This window comes from Hypanus sabinus, chromosome 10 (genome assembly GCF_030144855.1).
Source record: "Hypanus sabinus isolate sHypSab1 chromosome 10, sHypSab1.hap1, whole genome shotgun sequence".
Lineage (NCBI taxonomy): Eukaryota > Metazoa > Chordata > Chondrichthyes > Myliobatiformes > Dasyatidae > Hypanus > Hypanus sabinus.
Genome location: NC_082715.1, coordinates 111,821,862 through 111,839,104, shown reverse-complemented (window position 1 = coordinate 111,839,104; position 17,243 = coordinate 111,821,862). Strand labels below are relative to the sequence as shown.

The 17,243-nt window shown below is 39.2% G+C and overlaps 1 protein-coding gene across 3 annotated transcripts in view; it reads left to right on the top strand.

The window, feature by feature from the left end:
• The window catches only part of LOC132400977 (cullin-9), a 314,674-nt gene that overhangs the window by 261,820 nt on the left and 35,611 nt on the right, over positions 1-17,243 (top strand). For all 3 annotated transcript variants that reach the window (XM_059982631.1, XM_059982629.1, XM_059982630.1), the window contains 6 exons: positions 559-676; positions 1,522-1,724; positions 3,128-3,396; positions 11,589-11,952; positions 13,502-13,642; positions 15,175-15,339. In XM_059982631.1, coding sequence (XP_059838614.1) covers positions 559-676; positions 1,522-1,724; positions 3,128-3,396; positions 11,589-11,952; positions 13,502-13,642; positions 15,175-15,339 — 1,260 coding nt within the window. The remainder of the gene's footprint in view (positions 1-558; positions 677-1,521; positions 1,725-3,127; positions 3,397-11,588; positions 11,953-13,501; positions 13,643-15,174; positions 15,340-17,243) is intronic.

Sequence of the window (17,243 nt, the reverse complement as noted above, 5' to 3'; positions counted from 1 at the left end):
ATTTAGGAATTTGGCATTTTCTGCTCCTATATTTTATATAGAATTTGTTTAGCAGCCTCATGATCGACACCTTGACAAAGACCTGAAAATCCAAGTTTGAGTTCCAGGATATTAATTTCCTGGAATTTAAATATTGATTTTAAAGATTGGTAAAATATGAGTTTCTGCAGTATTTCTTGTGGATAGTGCACTCTGCAGCTGTGTATTGCATCATTAAGAGAATGTGGAAACCTTTAAGGTGGAAGTTGGAATGTCAGTTGGGCATATCTGGGTAGTGTCCCTTTTGATCCAGGGACGAGTGAGGTATGAATTGCAGGGGAGAAATTTGTTTCCAAGAGCATCATGGGAAGCTTACAAAGCTTATATCTGAAAAAGGTGTATGGATTTAATGTCACTTTCAAGAGGGAATGGGTAAATCGTGGAAAAAGTTAAATGCTAGTTATGGGAACAAACAACTTAGCACTTGTAGATCATTGCAGGGACATGATGAGCTGCATAACTGTGAAGAATCTTGCATTCAAAATTTTTAATATAAATATTTTTATTTTCATCTGCAAGGAAGTTTCTATGGAAAACATTATAAAATTGACTGGGTTGTCCCCCATTCTGATCAGTCATGCATTAGAACCTCTGTTTGGAGAAAATCAGATCCTTATACAACCAGTCACTGATCAAGGTATGTACATTCCCTAAGTCTATAATTATTGCTTACTAAAATAGGTCATGGTATTACTGCTCCAGTCTATTACAAATTGTGTCATGTTTCTATAAGAGAAGCATTTTCTTACAAGTAACAGGTTGATGAGGGTGATAGAGTAGATGTCACTATCAAACGAAAATCAAACGAAGAGGAATGGCGATGATAGGGTTGCTTGGAAGGGAATCCGTGAATTGCAGTGAGAGCCAAATGCCCCCCATGTTGAAATATGTATTGATATGTAAGTACCTGAAACCCTTGAAATGTGTGGTGTTGTAACAAAGAAAATGTAGATGAGTTTATTGTGAGCAGTTTTGAGCCCCTTAACTAAGAAAGGATGTGCTGGCAATGGAGGTGATCCAGAGGAGGTTCAAGAGAATGATGACTATGGGTTTGTAGTCGCTAGAATTTAGAAGCATGAGCAGGGATCTCATTAAAACCCATCAAATATTGAATATCCTTGATAGAGTGGACATTGAGAGGATGTTCTCTGTAGTGGGGGAATTTAGGATCCAAGGGCACATCCTTAGAAGGACTTCTCTTAAGAACAGAGAAGAGGAAATTGTTTAGCCAGAGGGTGGTGAATCTGTAGAATTCATTGCCACGGACAGCTGTGGAGGCCAAGTCATTAGGTATATTTAGAGTGAGGGGTCATAGGTTCTTGATTAGTAAGAACATCAAAAGTACTGGGAGAAGGATGGAGAATGCGTTTAGAGGGGTAATAAACTAACCATGATGGAATGGAGAAGATTTGATGGGTCAAACAGCCTAATTCTGGTTCTATATCTTACAGTTTTTCTACTTATTTTCAATCTACTCCTCAGGGATCTTGAGATTGAATGATAAGATGTTGGCTAGAGGATCAGCAAATAAAGAACACTACACATTGCTACCAAAGCAGACCTATTTAAACGTGAATGAAGATGCTGCCAGCATATTGGAACGCAAAAGGAATATTATCTATTGCATGATTATTCAGATTATGAAATCGGAGAAAGAGCTTCATATTGATAATCTTGTTTTCAAGGTAATTATAATCAAAGGAAAACAAAGCAATACTGGAAACACTCAGCAGTTCAAGCATGTAAAAAGAAATGGTGAATGTTTCGTTTCAGGTTGAGGAACTGGGAATGAAAGAAAACAAATTCATTTAAGTTGCAGAGAGGGCTCAGGAAGCACCATTATAACAAAGAGAATTTCAGATTATCCAGGAATCACAATGGTCTTTTCAAAAGAAGAAGCCATTCACTAGCACTTCCAATCTAGTGCACTGCATTTGCATTGGAGAATCTAAAGGAAGATTGGCTTCATGCAGCACCATCATTCACTCTGTGGAAATGTCCTGAAGTTCCAGTTGTCTGTCACTGTAATTCTCCATCCCACTCTAATCCATCTGTCTGTGGCATTATGTACTGTTGTAATCAGGCCCAACTCAAGCTTGAGGGGAAGAACTTTATCTATCTGGATGCCTTGTGTCCTTTAGCATCTAAATCTGAAATTATTAACTTTAGGTGACTTGTTTTTAACATCATAACATGATATGCTAGTTCTGCTCTTGGTCGTTCATCTGTAATGTTAACTTATTCATTCTTTTCTTTACTGATACTGCAAGATCTGCTGGGAGATTACTATTTCAGCTTTTACACAACCCATTGTTTGTTTTTGCTTTCTCTATCATTAGCAGCTGTTGACCAAAACTAGATAATTTTAAGCTTATCGCCAAATGAACCCTGGCTGCATCTTAACATCCTATCATTTTATCCATCCCCCCCAACCCCAGCACCACCAGTTCATCTTTGTTGTCTCCTAGTTCAGATGAATAATATTTTGAATTATTGACTATCTTTCTCTCCACATTGACCTGCTGTTTAAAGTGCAAACACGAACCACTGGAACTCTGAGCAGGCAGCATCTATGGGGAGATGGACAGTCAGTGTTTTTGGTTGAGACCCTTCTTCTGGACTAAAAGAAAGAGTTGAAAAATCTGTGTAAAAATATAGAAAGATGGGTGGAGCAACAGCTAGCAGGCAATAAGTGGATGCAGGTGAAGAGGGTGATCGACAGATGGAAGAGAGAAGAGTGGTGAATTGTCCCAGTAGCTGAGAGCTGATAGTAGAAGTAACAAAATGCTGAAGGTGATGGAATGTGATATGAGAGAAAGATAGAGCATGAAATACAGGGAGAGAGGTGATATGGAAACGAGTGTAAATGATGAGCAGATAGTAAGAGTGAGTGACAGGAAAGAGGGTGTTGGGAGGCTTTGTTGATCAGGAAAAAGAAAAAGAACAAGAGGAACATTTTAATCCCCTCATTCCCCCTCCTCACTACAACTGCTTATTCATGATAATTATTTTAGATAAGTGAGTAAACCTGTACATTGCACTGTAGTCTCAAAGCTATTACTAACTTTGTATACTGAACCTTTTGCAGGTGATTGACAAGTGTCAAAACCAGGCCTTGAGTTCAGCAAATAAATTCCTTCGCTCCAATTGCAGCAATATGGATGTTCTGTTCTGTATCATACACCTTATCAACAAGGGATTCGTTAGACGCAACGAGGACAACCCTCACATTCTGGAGTATGTACTTGAGGATCCAACAACCCCACGGAAAGGACAAGCGCAAATAATACTTAAAAAACTTGATTCAAAAGCTACGGGATCAAACAGCAATGGCAAAGAGAACCAATCAGTATTTAGGTAACACAAGCACCAGTGGTCCATGTCTAAACATTGACTAATATCTATTGTATGACTTTGACTACTTCCCTTTTGCACCAGATTGCACCTTTACTGGCAAACAGTGAATGAGGGAGAATGGGAGACACTGTTCGTATTTGGTGGGTTTGAAATTATTTGGGGTGGACACTTTTCCAGCTTTTATTTTGTTGCTGGAGGTACATATTTTAGGACCAATTAGCCAGTCACTAGCAGTCTTAAGAAAATAGATTTGTGTGTTTTAATTGGGCATACAATGTTGCCAAGAATAGCATAGGCTATTTCCACACAATAGATTGGAATGACACCTGAAAATGCAGGGGTTTCCATACTTAGCTGCTAAAGATGAAGTTTTCCAAGTACAGTACATATTGACAATATCTGTGTCACTATACCAAGTGCAAGCCACCATTCTTCATGTATGCAGAAACACTGGATATATTGTTTATTCTTTTCTCCTGTGAAACATTGGAGTTAAATATTCTCTTTAGCATTTGCTCACTGAGATCAACTTATTTAGCACAATCTTCTATCATTTTGCATTTCCCCTCCCCCTCCTACTTTCAAATCTCTTACTATCTTTCCTTCCAGTTAGCCCTGACTAAGGGTCTGTCCCGAAACGTCAACAGTGCTTCTCTTTATAGATGCTGCCTGGCTTGCTGTGTTCCACCAGCATTTTGTGTGTGTTACTTGTGCTCCCTACTGAGTAAACGCTGCAGATGGAAAAGGGCAGGTGGTAATATATATAATCTCTTGCTGCTGCAGTTAACAGATCAGTAGACTACAGATATAACCGTTAGCTACAACCTATGAATCCTTTACACAATTGATTATATCCAAAAGAGTCACGCAGAACTGATTGTAGTAAAATTGCATCTCTGAAAACTTCTCACTTTTATAGATTGGATACATGATCTTGGAAGCCAACTGAAAGAAAACAATAGGAGTGTTGTCACTGCTGTGTTGAACTTGATTGTCAGAATAGCTCATGTTAGTTCATTACTGGATTGTATCAGCAAATGGAAATAGATTGTTTAATTTCAACCAGTGATGCAGTAAAACATTTTCTTTTACAAATTTTTGATCATCTTATTGCTCTTTCTCATTTTTTAATTCTATTTTATTAGTATCATATGTAGACGAGATGGGATCTCTTCCAGCTGGTCAACTTAATAGATTAGCAACTGTGTTAAAGATAAGATGGTTTTGAAGGTATTCTGAGATTTGGGGGGGAAATCCTGGGTTACACAGGTCGGATATTGACTTACAGGCATTGAGCAATGCAGGCCCTTTGGCCCAACTAGTCCATGCCTTCTGTGGTCCCATTTCCTATGTTGGGCCCCTTTCCCTCCACCCATTCATGTACTTATGCAAGTGCTTCTTAAGTTATATTTTTGTACCTGCCACAACCACTTCCTCTGGCAGCTCATTCCATATACTCAAAACCTTCTGGAAAAGGTTGCCCCTCAGCTGACTTAAATATGTCCTAAAACTATGCTGCCTAGTTTTAGACTCCCATACCCTGGGGAAAAGACTGTTAACATCCATCTTATCTATGCCTCTCATAATTTTAAGCATTTTAAAAATTTTCACCCTTATTTTTGTATTTGAAACGGGACCAGACTGGTGCTTGACCTTATATATGAGCAAATTGTTTATTTGTAAGTATTCCAATAGTTGGGTTTAATTTTGTGGGACTTGCAGTATTTTACCACAGCAACATTACTTCATGGGTTGAAGGATGGTAGACAGTTTGAGGACATAATATAATCAGGATTGAACCATTTGCTTTGTTAGCTTGTGTGGTTCAGTCTGATCATGGACTGTGCATTCTTCAGAACTGTTTGTTTGTCTCTGAACCAAATAACAGCAACGCCCTTGCAAAACTAAAATTTTGGTCCAGATAATTTCAATTGATTATAGGTTGCAGGTAGGGCTGTTCTATTTGTAGATGTGCTGATTTCTTAGGAAATTGAATTTTTCCAGCCTGTATGTATTATTTTGAAGATCCTGGATTGCACCATCAGCTTCAAGGTTCAGGCAGCCAGTCTCTATTATTTAACCAATTGCTCTGCATGTTATCACCACCAAGGTCAGTATTATTATCCCTAGGATGTGATGCCGAAATTAAATGTAGCCATACAATTGTACATTTGAACTTGTATTCCAACTCTTATAACCATGGATAAATTTTGACCTCAAATCACTTCCAAAAGTCCAGGTATGACCTACGGAAGGTAATTTGAGAGCAAAGGCAATTCCATTTAAAGTTGGAGACACATCATATACAGGAAGTCTGTGGCAGAGTTTGCATGCCTTTTTATAAGGTGAAATGTCACAGCATAAAAGGGCGGTGATGCTTCGCTAACTGATCTCAACACTTTTGATGCATACTTTGAAAGGGAGAATAGCACTACATCTGTGCAAATGCACAAAACATCAGTGACCCTGTGAGCTGTGTCTTGGAGGCCTATGACTGAACATCTGTCAAGAGGATGAAACTTGGTAAGGCAACGGACCCCAGTGGTGTACCTGATGGGTACTTAAAAACCTGTGCTGACTAAGTGCCTGACATATTCAAGGACCTCTTCAACATCTCACTCCTGCAGCCTTAAGTTTTCACCTGCTTCAAAGGGTAATGATCGTACCAGTGACCAAGCAGCAAGGTGAGCGGCCTCATTGACCACCTGGTGGGGCTTGCATCTACTGTAGTGATGTGCTTCAAGAGAAATGGCTAGAATTAACTCCTGCCTGATCAAATACCTGGACCCCTGCAATATGCCTGTCGCTGCATCTGGTCTACAACAGAAGCAGTCTCATTGGCTCTCCATTTGTCCTTGGAACATCTCAACAACAGCAAATGTCAGCCTGTCATTCAATACCATCATCCCTTTAGTATTAATTGCCAACTTTCTAACGGAACTATACTGAATCCTCAACTTTCTCATGGGGAGACTGCAGTCAGTACGGATCAGTGAATACATCTCCTCCTTGCTGACAATCAACACAGGCACATCTCAAGGATCTCTGTTCTACTCTCTCTGCATTCATGATATACAGTGACATACAAAAGTCTGTGCACCCCAGTCAAAATTTCTGTTACTGTGAATAGCTAAGCGAGTAAAAGATGATCTGATTTCCAAAAGGCATAATGTTAAAGATGACACATTTCTTTAATATTTTAAGCAAGATTACTTTTTTATTCCTATCTTTTACAGTTTCAAAATAATAAAAAAGGAAAAGGGCCCGAAGCAAAAGTTTGGGCACCCTGCATGGACAGTACTTAGTAACACCCCCTTTGGCAAGTATCACAGCTTGTAAACGCTTTCTGTAGCCAGCTAAGAGTCTTTCAATTCTTGTTTGGGGGATTTTCGCCCATTCTTCCTTGCAGAAGGCTTTTAGTTCTGTGAGGTTCTTGCATGCACTGCTCTTTTGAGATCTATCCACAGATTTTCGATGATGTTTAGGTCAGGGGACTTGCACCTCTTGACGTTGTCCATTGTGGATTTTGAGGTGTGTTTAGGATCATTATCCTGTTGTAGAAGCTATCCTCTTTTCATTTTCAGTTTTTTTACAGACAGTGTGATGCTTGCTTCCAGAATTTGCTGGTATTTAATTGAATTCATTCTTCCCTCTACCAGTGAAACGTTGTCCGTGCCACTGACTGCAACACAAGCCCAAAGCACGATCAATCCACCCCCGTGCTCAACAGTTGGAGCTGTTCTTTTCATGAAATTCTGCACCCTTTTTTCTCCAAACATACCTTTGCTTATTGCGGCCAAAAAGTTCTTTTTTAACTTGTTTAAATGTTGTTTAGATGGTCCTTTGCAGACTTCTGACCAGTGAATTTTGTGGTGAGGACGCAGGAAGGGTTTTCTTCTGATGACTCTTTCATTAAGGTCATATTTGTGCAGGTGTCATTGCACAGTAAAACAGGCATCACCACTCCAGAGACTGCTAAATCTTCCTTAAGGTCTTTTGCAGTCAAATGGGTGTTTTGATTTGCCTTTCTAGCAGTCCTATGAGCAGTTCTTTCAAAGTTTTCCTGGTCTTCCAGACCTCAGCTTGACCTCCACTGTTCCTGTTAACTGCCATTTCTTAATTACATTATGAACTAAGGAAACGGCTACCTGAAAACACTTTGCTATCTTCCTATAGCCTTGTCCTACTTTGTGGGCATCATTTATTTTAATTTTCAGAGTACTAGGCAGCTGCTTAGAGGAGTCCATGGCTGTTGATTGTTGGGACAAAGTTTGAGGAGTCAGGGTATTTCTAAAGCTTTGACATTTGCATCACCTGGCTTTTCCTAATGATGACTGTGAACAAACCATAGCCCTAACAAGCTAATTAAGGTCTGGTAAAAGTTGGTAAAAGTTATGAGAGGTCAAATCTCTTGGGGTGTCCAAACTTTTGCATGGTGCTCCTTTCTTTTTTTCCACTCTAAAATTGTACAAAACAAAAATAATACACTAATCTTGCTTAAAATGTTGAAAAGAATGTTTCATCTTTAACTTTATGACTTTTGGAGATCAGTTCATCTTCTACTCACTTAACTATTCACAATAACAGAAATTATGACCAGGGTGCCCAAACTTTTGCATGCCATTGTAGCTCAAACACCATGTAGCTCAAACACACTAGCAGATGACCATTGTTGTAAAATCTCACATGGTAACAAGAGGCATACAGGAGTGAGATAGGCCAGTTGTTGAGTGGTATCACAACAACAACCTGACACTCAGCATCAGCATGACCAAGGAATTGATTTTGAACTTCAGGAAGGAGAGATCAAGAGAATATGCACTAGTCCTAATTGAGCAGTCAGTGGTAGAAAGTGTGAGTAGCTTTAGGTTTCTGGGTGACAGTTTCTTCGAAGACCTGAGCCCAATATATTGATGGAATCATGAAGAAGGCACATCAGCAGCCTTCCTTCCTTAGGAGTCTGAGTGTAAATTTCTTTAGATGTAGGTGGAGAGCATTCTGACTGGTTGCTTCTCAGCCTGGTAGGAAGGTTCTCAACAGGATTGCAAGAGGCTAAAGATGGCTGTAGACTCAGCCAGTTCCATCACAGCACACCCTTCTCTACCATCTAGTAGGTGGCATCCATCATTAAGGAGCCTTATCATTAAGAACGTGCCCTCTTCTTGTTATTATATCAGGGAAAAGGTACATAAGACAGAGGAGCAGAATTAGGAGCATCGTGTATGCTTTGCCATTCAATCATGGATGATTTATTTTCCACCTTAACTCCATCTTCTGCCTTCTCCCTGTAAGCTTTGATGTCCTTGCTAATCAAAAACCTATAAACCCCCACTTTAAATATACCTATGACTTGCCATGGATTCCACAGATTCACCGCACTGTGGTTAAAGAAATTCCTCCTCATCTCTGTTCTAAAGGGATGTCCTTGAATTCTGAGTCTGTGCCTTCTGGTCTCAGACTCTCCCACGATTGAAAACATCCTCTGTACATCCACTATCTGGACCTTACAAAATTTGGTTGGTTTTAATGAGATTCACTCATTATTCTTCCTTATTTCACTCCTGGTAGACCTGGTTTGTTTAACATTTCAGACTAGTGGAAGTAATACTTTTTCCCCCCTTATCACTAGCCTTAACATTTCAAATCTCCAAATCAACTTTTTCCTAAATTCCAGGAAGCTTCTCCCTGGCTTATATTATCTTGAGGTAAAATCTTGAGAAATTTTGAAGTATTTCAGATTCTGAAAATAAAACAAAATGTATGTACTCAACAGCTGAAACAGTAGCTGTGAAGAGAGAAATTGAAATAGTATTGCAGATCAAAGAAATTCAGAATATTTGCCTTCTTAAATTGGATCACTCCTCCCTGCTCTTAATGATAGAACTATATGAAAGATTAGTTAGTCCACAATTGGAGTTCTGTATGCAGTTTGGTCACCACACAATAGAAAAGATGTGAATGCACTGGAGAGGTTGCTGAAGTGATACATCATGTTAGATAATGATTTTTTAAATCTTGGAACTCTTGGTTTTGGAACTTCACAGATAAATTATGTCATTGGTCAAGAACAGTCTTTTGTCTTTTATACTTGCAGCTATAGGAAAATATTGAAAGCAGCAATGTAAATGAGTAAAGTGCAAAGTTTATTTGTTTAACATTCAATCCCAGAATACTATATAGATTTTTTTGATGTACCTTCTATGAAAGTTTGGTTATTTTGCTAATTCTTTGCAATTTTTTGTGAAAGTTACTGTAAAGCAAATTTTATTCATTTCTTCTACCATGAAGATAAAGGCTAATAGTTTTGAAATTCCTTTGGCTATGCACAAAGATAACAAATCTGAGCAATTTGGATTTTGAAATTGAGTCAAGCTGAAAAAATAACATGCTGTTTATGTCACCACTCTTCAAACTGCAGCCAATCCCCAAGTAATGGAAGAGATTCTTGTAATGTCCTGTACATCTCATCCATTTTCAATAGACAAAGCATTTGTAAATATAATAACTTCTTTTTGGAAATTATTTAAAGAGGAAGAAGTAGGAACAGGAGCTAAAAACCCACACTCAATAACTCAGAAACAGCTTATTCCCCTCTGCCATTAAATTTCATTATTATTCCTTTTGTTGTAATATTTAATTCATAATTTATGTAATTTTATATCTTTGCACTGTAGTTCTGCTACAAAACAACAAATTTCACACAATGTAGGACAGTCTAAAACACTTTTAGATCTCTCTGCATTAAGAAAATAATCTTTTTCTTGAACCCAGTGTGAATAATAACTGGGCAGCAAATGGTACAGTTGTTCAATCCTGACCTTGAGTGCTATCTATGAGGAGTTTCCATGTTCTCCCTATGTTCACATAGGTTTCCTCCCACATCTCAAAGATATGTAGGTTTTTTGGATGAACTAACTACTGAAAATTGTCCTTATTGTAGATTCTGTGAGTGTGGTGTCAGTGGGAAAGTTGGAGAATTAAATGGTGTTCATATGTGATTAGTATAAGTGGGTGCTTAGTGATCAACTTGGACTTGGTGGGCAAGAGGGCCTACTTTGTACTTATACCTTGTCAGAGTTTCCCCCATTAACGTAATCTGTGTGTGTATGCCATTGTGACCATTCCTTTTGTTATACAGTTGTATTTGATGTCTTGAGCAACCTTTTTTTCTAACTGAGACCCCAGTACAAATCATTGAGGAATGTCATTTTTCAATTTTGTCTTTGAAGTAACATGCTGTTCACCCTCATCACAGACTTTTCCATCCCAAGTAATTACCAAAACCAACCATCTAGTGATCTTTCCAGACAAAATGCCACATACAGGCTCATCCTTCATTGCTTGTGACAATGAAGTGACAACATCCATCAATACCATTAAAATATCACTTCACTCTGATCCAACTTTTGACTCTGTTTTGGATACTCCAGTGCTGTCAAAGTACTGTACTTGTCTTCAACTGCAAACACAAGTTGTCTCTATTACATGCTAGCCTATATCTCTATTGGGTTGACACACTTGCTCACTAACGTTCTTATTAAAATGTCTCTGTGTTCTATCCCTTCTGTTCCTTATAAAACTGAAACAGTTCCTACATTTGCCCAGTAAGCATATGTTAACGTAATCCATTACTGAACCCACTTAAAGCATATTTGTTTCTGGCCTGATAGAGAAAAATGACAAACTTTGTATCAAACCTGTTTCTTTTGTCTCTTAGACTTTACTATATGATAATTTAACCCAAATTTGAACTTCAAAAACCAATGTGAACCATCTCAGTTCAGTCCACAGTCACACAATTGCCCCATAGTTTTTAGTTTTCTACACAGATTAGATAGAGCATAGGGAAATGACTTATGGTGCACACTTTCATCCCCAGTGTGCTTCACCAGCAAAGGGTTAAAAATTAAGTGATCTTGATTTGTAGGGCAGTATGGCACCCAAGTTTATGTCAGTGGCATTGAAGTTTCTGCCAGTTGAGAAATGGTTACTTGAGAACTCCCTCTGATGTCATGTACCCACCTGAGCTGCCAGATAGGGACCATGTTAAACAAGATCTTGTGCTTTTAAATCAAACATTGAGATCCATTCTGCTTGCTATTTGAATAGTGTTGGCAGATGGTTTGGAGTCTGCTGTGATCATTCAGTGCACCTGGGTTAAATTAGTTGTTTTTTGTTTGTTTTATTCTAAGCTTTGATGGATCACAGAATTCAGATGAAGGAGTGCTTGAGACGGTCCTCATGTCAATGGGACGGACCATGAGCCAGGAAGAGGTACAGCAGCTGATGAGCCACACTGTCCTGCAGGTAGCAGACACGCTCAGCATCTCCTCTGATGTGGCACAGCACTTGCTTATGTACAGCAAGTGGAATGTTGACTTACTGGTCCAGCGATATACTGAAGATCACGAAGACCTCTTGTTGGTAGCGGGTCTTAAGGTTCGGAATCCGCAAACTCCTAACAGCCCCATCACACAGTGCCCTGTTTGTCTGAGCCTGCTTACTAATGATAGTGAAGCTGCTCCCACCCTTTGCTGCATGCACTACTGCTGTAAGGTGAGTTCCCTTGTTTCCTATTGCAGAATCCTATTTCTACTTTATGCAATTTTGTCAGAGAGTTGGCTGAAGGTCTAAGATTAAAACGGGTTCAACGTACTAGAAAGATGACAAAGGAAATCATGGAATAGTGCATGTGTGACCACACATGGGCTCATGCAACTCACGTATTTTATGGGAGAAACAAAGTCTGGTATTAAGCCCACATTGAAAATACAGGGAGGATGAAGAGACTGTGTTCGTCAGTTGAAAATTGTGGTGACTGTAAATGATAGACCTGAGAAACAGTCTTGGTACCAAGGAATGTGAGAGCAGATGGAGTGTTGTAGAAAATATGTGAGAAACCATTGGAATCTCACCTTGTCACATCGCTTTGCATAAATAGCTCTTTTTCCAGTTGACAAGATGGAAATCCCACAGGAATTGGTGCTGAGACTGCAAATTATTATAATTTATATAAATGTTTTCATTGAAGATATGGTTGCCTAACATTTTGATGACACTAAGGTTTAGTGCAGTAAATTGAGAAGAGAACATGAGATTATGAAGGGCAATACTGTAGATAAGTATGTGGAGAGAAGGATTGACGAATCAAGAAAAGTGCAGAAAAATGTAATTGTTTTGACAGGAAAAATTAAGAGGATTATATTTAAATAGTGAGCAATTGCAGAGGTGTGAGATGCAGTAATATGTCTCTTAGTGCTTGATTTTCAGATGTGAACAGCAAGTAATTAGAAAGCTAACTTTATTATTAACGAGTCTGAAATCAAGTTTAAGGAGGGAATGCCTTGATTAAAGAGGGCTTTTGTGAAACCACATCTGGAATATTTAAGAAAAGGTGTTAATGTATTGGAAACAGTCCCTTTGAAGGTATGCAAGACAAATACCAGAATGGAAAGGTTGCCTTATAAGGAAAATTTGGACAGGTTAAGTATGTACCGGCTGAAATTTAGAAGGAAGGGGGTTGATTGAGTTGCAAAGGATCTTGAGGGTTCTTGACAGTGAATGTGTCTTCTAGTGCAGTGGTCCCCAACTAGCGGGCCACAAAGCATGTGCTACCGGGCCATGAGGAAACGATATGATTTGGCAGTATGAAACAATATGGGTCAGCTACATATCCGGTACCGGTCTGCAGCCCGGTGGTTAAGGACCACTGCTCTAGTGGGAGAATATACAACTGGGGGGTAGGCAGGGCGAGGGTCAGGTGCTGCCTATTTAAGACAAATGAGGCAATACTTGTTTCTCAGTTGAAAGTCTTTGGAGCTTCCGGGCTTAGAGGAAGCAGAGTGTTAAAGTAATTTTACGGCATAGGCAGATGAATATTTAATTAGCAAAGAGGTAAAATGTTGCTATTAGTAGACAGGAGTATAAAGTTGATTTTACAGTCAAATTAGCCAAAATATGGAATTCTGGAGCATACTTAAGGGGCTTATTACTTATTCTGATATCTGTGATTAGTCCTTACTAGTAGTTGTAGGATGTGGATGATGACTCAGTTTTGGGTTACTAGTTGTATTTTGATGTGCTTTTGGTCTTTCCCTGTTCTCAGTCCTGCTGGAGAGAGTATTTAATAACCAGGATTGAACAGAACTTGGTGCAGAATTGTACCTGTCCAATCTCTGACTGTCCTGCACAGCCGACAAATGAGTTCATCTGTTCTATCATATGCGATAGTGAGATTGCAGCCAAGGTAAGATATCAGTTCATTGGCAATTAAATGTAAAGCATAGAGGAAGGCAGTTCATGTAGTTGCAAAATCCAGACAATCTTTCAGTTTAATATTGAAGAAGAACCAAAGATAGGTTTTCAGGAATGAAGGATTTATAGATCATTGATAGCTGTAAATGAATTGTGAAACTTTCAGTGATTTATTTGTTTTTGATTAGAAGGTTGCAGTAACATTTTCTGTATACTTGATGTATGTCCTGGGAATTTTTCAACTACCTGAAATAACCCTACAGTTTATAGAGATTCTCCAAGATTAATCCAACTCCTATTATTAACACCACTGTGTGTAGAGCTTCTTGGAGACTGGTCTCAGAGTTTATAGAGACTGCTGGAGACAAATTCCAGCCGTTGTGTAGATTTCTCCAGGACTGATCCCACTGTTAATGGATGAGGACTGGTCTTGGTGTTTGTGCAGACTCCTTTGGCAGAATACCGTTTCTTGATTTGACTCTCTAGATGCCTATAAACACAGGGGCCAAGTATTTCAGAGGTTTGGTAACACAGTATGGAACTCATCATCATATTCTGCAAAAACCCTTTCAGCACTGGTATCTTAAATCGAAGGTGTGATGGAATACTCTCCTCTTAAATAGATATTTGCAGCTTTAATAACTCTGAAGGAGCTCAGCATCCAGAATCCCCTGTCCCTTCTTCCACCACCACATATACAGCTTCAATGCCACTACTTATAAAATGCCCACTATCCACACCAGCAAATTTCACCACCAAAGGCGATTGTTACAAGGGACCACCCTTAACTTCCCTCCGTTTAACTCATTGTGACTTGAAAATATGAATGGTTCTTCATTATAACTGGGCCAAAATCTTGGTGTTTCCTTCACAGTAGCACTCTAGAAGTACCTTCCCTGAAAGGGCTGCATTGTTTTGGGAAGATTGGTAACCATCGGTTTTTCAAACACTACTAAGATGAGCAATAAATGATAGCTTGCCAATGACATGCTTATCACATGAATGAGAAAAGTTGTTTTGACAAATGGCAGCCACTTCATTTGTCTGTGTTGTGACTTGAGCTGGTACCCATTTGAACAAATTTTCATGTTCTGCCTGTTGAGTCTATGCTGGCTCACAGTGCAATCATTCCCCAACTAACTTTTCCTGTAGACTATTATTCACACATTCTCACCAATCCCCCCTGGATTCTAGCAGAATGGTGCAATAGTGTTTATACATTCACTTGTTGGAATTTGAGTTCTTTGGGCTTGGCTGGTTTAAAGCATTTTTAAGCTTTGTGAGGCAAGGCATTTATTTTCTTCTGTTGCCTAGCAGTGTTGTCTACATCAATTGTAAAGTATTTCTTCATTTGAAGATGTAGGTTTAATACTATAATGTATACAGACATGAGGAATTCAAAGCATCTGAAAGCTGAGGAAGTTTATACACAGTTGAAATTAAATAGAGGGTGACTTTAGAGAATTGCTGACTGATATTGCCAAGCTGAGTTACCTGACAGTCATTATCATCTTCTTTCTATAGTATTCCAAAACACTACTGCGAGGCTACGTGGAATGTTGTTCAAACCTGACCTGGTGCACTAATCCTCAAGGTTGTGATCAAATCCTGTGTAAGGAGGGGATTGGCAGTGTTGGTACCTGTTCCAAGTGCTGCTGGTCCTCTTGCTTCTCCTGTAATTTCCCAGAGGTAAACATGTTTTATTAATCCTCTTTGCTTCCCTAAAATCCAGACAGAATGAGTATTGTACCATTAGATGTTCTGCACTTTGGATGGATGTTAACCTGAGGACCTTTTAATGGATATAAAAGATTTCTCTTGAGAGTTCAAGTTATTAATACACTCTCATATAATGTGGCTAAAAATAAATGCTCCAGCTGTTACTTAAGTGGGCTGCGCTGTTATCTTTATTATGAGTTAAATGTTTCCCCTGCCATCCGAAGGTAGAGCATTCCTATGAAATGGTTCGTAAGCTGGAATGTCGTAAAGTGAAGAAGCAATTACCATTTATTTATATGGGAAAAACTTGTGAGCGTTTGCAGACCCAATAAAATAACCTACCAAATCATGCCAAATAACACATAAAAATACACAGCCTATATAAAGTAGAAATAATGTATGTACAGTGTAATTTCACTTACTGGAATCGGGACGACAACGAGGACACTGATGATGGTGTGTAAGGCTGAGTCGTCGGAGGTTGGGGTGGTGGGACACTGGGGTGTCATCTCATCGTCGTCTGTTTCCATCAGGGCAGGCAGGTCATCTTCTATGTCTGCCTGCCTCAGTGTCGAAGATCAAGGTTCGTTGTCTGCTGTGGCTGACGTAGAAAGCTTGAAAAATGATAGTATGCTTGACTGCTTAGCCTTGTGCATTTTTCTGTCATACAGTTCTTTGTAAGCACTCAAGCCATCTTGCAAATATGCCCTAAACCTATGTACTCTTTCAAAATTAAAGTTGTCAATCGCAGTGAAAATCTCACGCAGTTGCTTCATGTTCAGTTCATGGATGACTTCACTTTTGGGCCATTCGCTACTGCATTCGGTATCAATTGTTATCCTTTCCTCTTCCAATTGCATCAGCTCTTCACCTATCAGTTCTTGGTCATGGGATGTCAAAACCTCTTCAACATCATCTTCGTTAATTTCCACAAGCCAGTCTCACTTTGTCCTTACTTTGTTCATCACTATGGAAACGCTTAATTATGTCTAGTTTTACGCTATGTGTAACACCCTTACGTGCTCTTTTAGGCTTTTCCAATACCTTAGAACTCATCTTGCTAACGGATGCACAAAATAAATCGACATAAAGCACAGATACTCACAGGCACGTGTTTAAGCGATGCTGGCTAGAATGCAGTTCTGGGGGAGGAACTCGGCTGCTCGGGGCACGTGCTGCCTTTTCGCGTAATAGTGAAAACACCTTCTGTTTGTGAAAACAGGTAACTAATGTAGGTTTTTCTTAACAGCGAGGTGTCGTAAAGTGAACGTTCGAAAATGGGGGACACCTGTATTACATTTCAATATTACACAGTCATTGAGTCATAGATAAGCATAGCACAGAAACAGGCCCTTCCACCTATCTAGTCTGTGCTGAACCATTAAAACTACCCATCGACCTGCACTGGGACCATAATCCTCCATACCCCTACCATCCATGTACCTATCCAAACTTCTCTTAAATGTTGAAATCAGGCTCACATGCACCACTTGTGCTGACAGCTCATTCTGCACTCTCATGATCTTCAGAGTGAAGAGGTTTCCCCTCATATACCCTTAAACTTCTCACCTTTCACTCTTGACCTGTGACCACTGGCTGTAGTTCCACCTAACTTAAGTGGAAAAACCCTGTTTGCATTTACCCTATTTATAATTAACAAAATTTTGTATACATCTATCGAAACTCCTCTCAATCTTCTACAAGCTCCAAGGAATAAAGTTCTAAACTGTGCAATCTTTCCTTGTAACTCAGGTCCTCCAGACCCAGCAACATCCTTGTAAATTTTTTCTGTACTCTTTCAAACATTATTTACATCTTTTCTGTAGAGAGGTGACTAAAATTACACACTATACTCTAAATCAGGCCTCACCAAT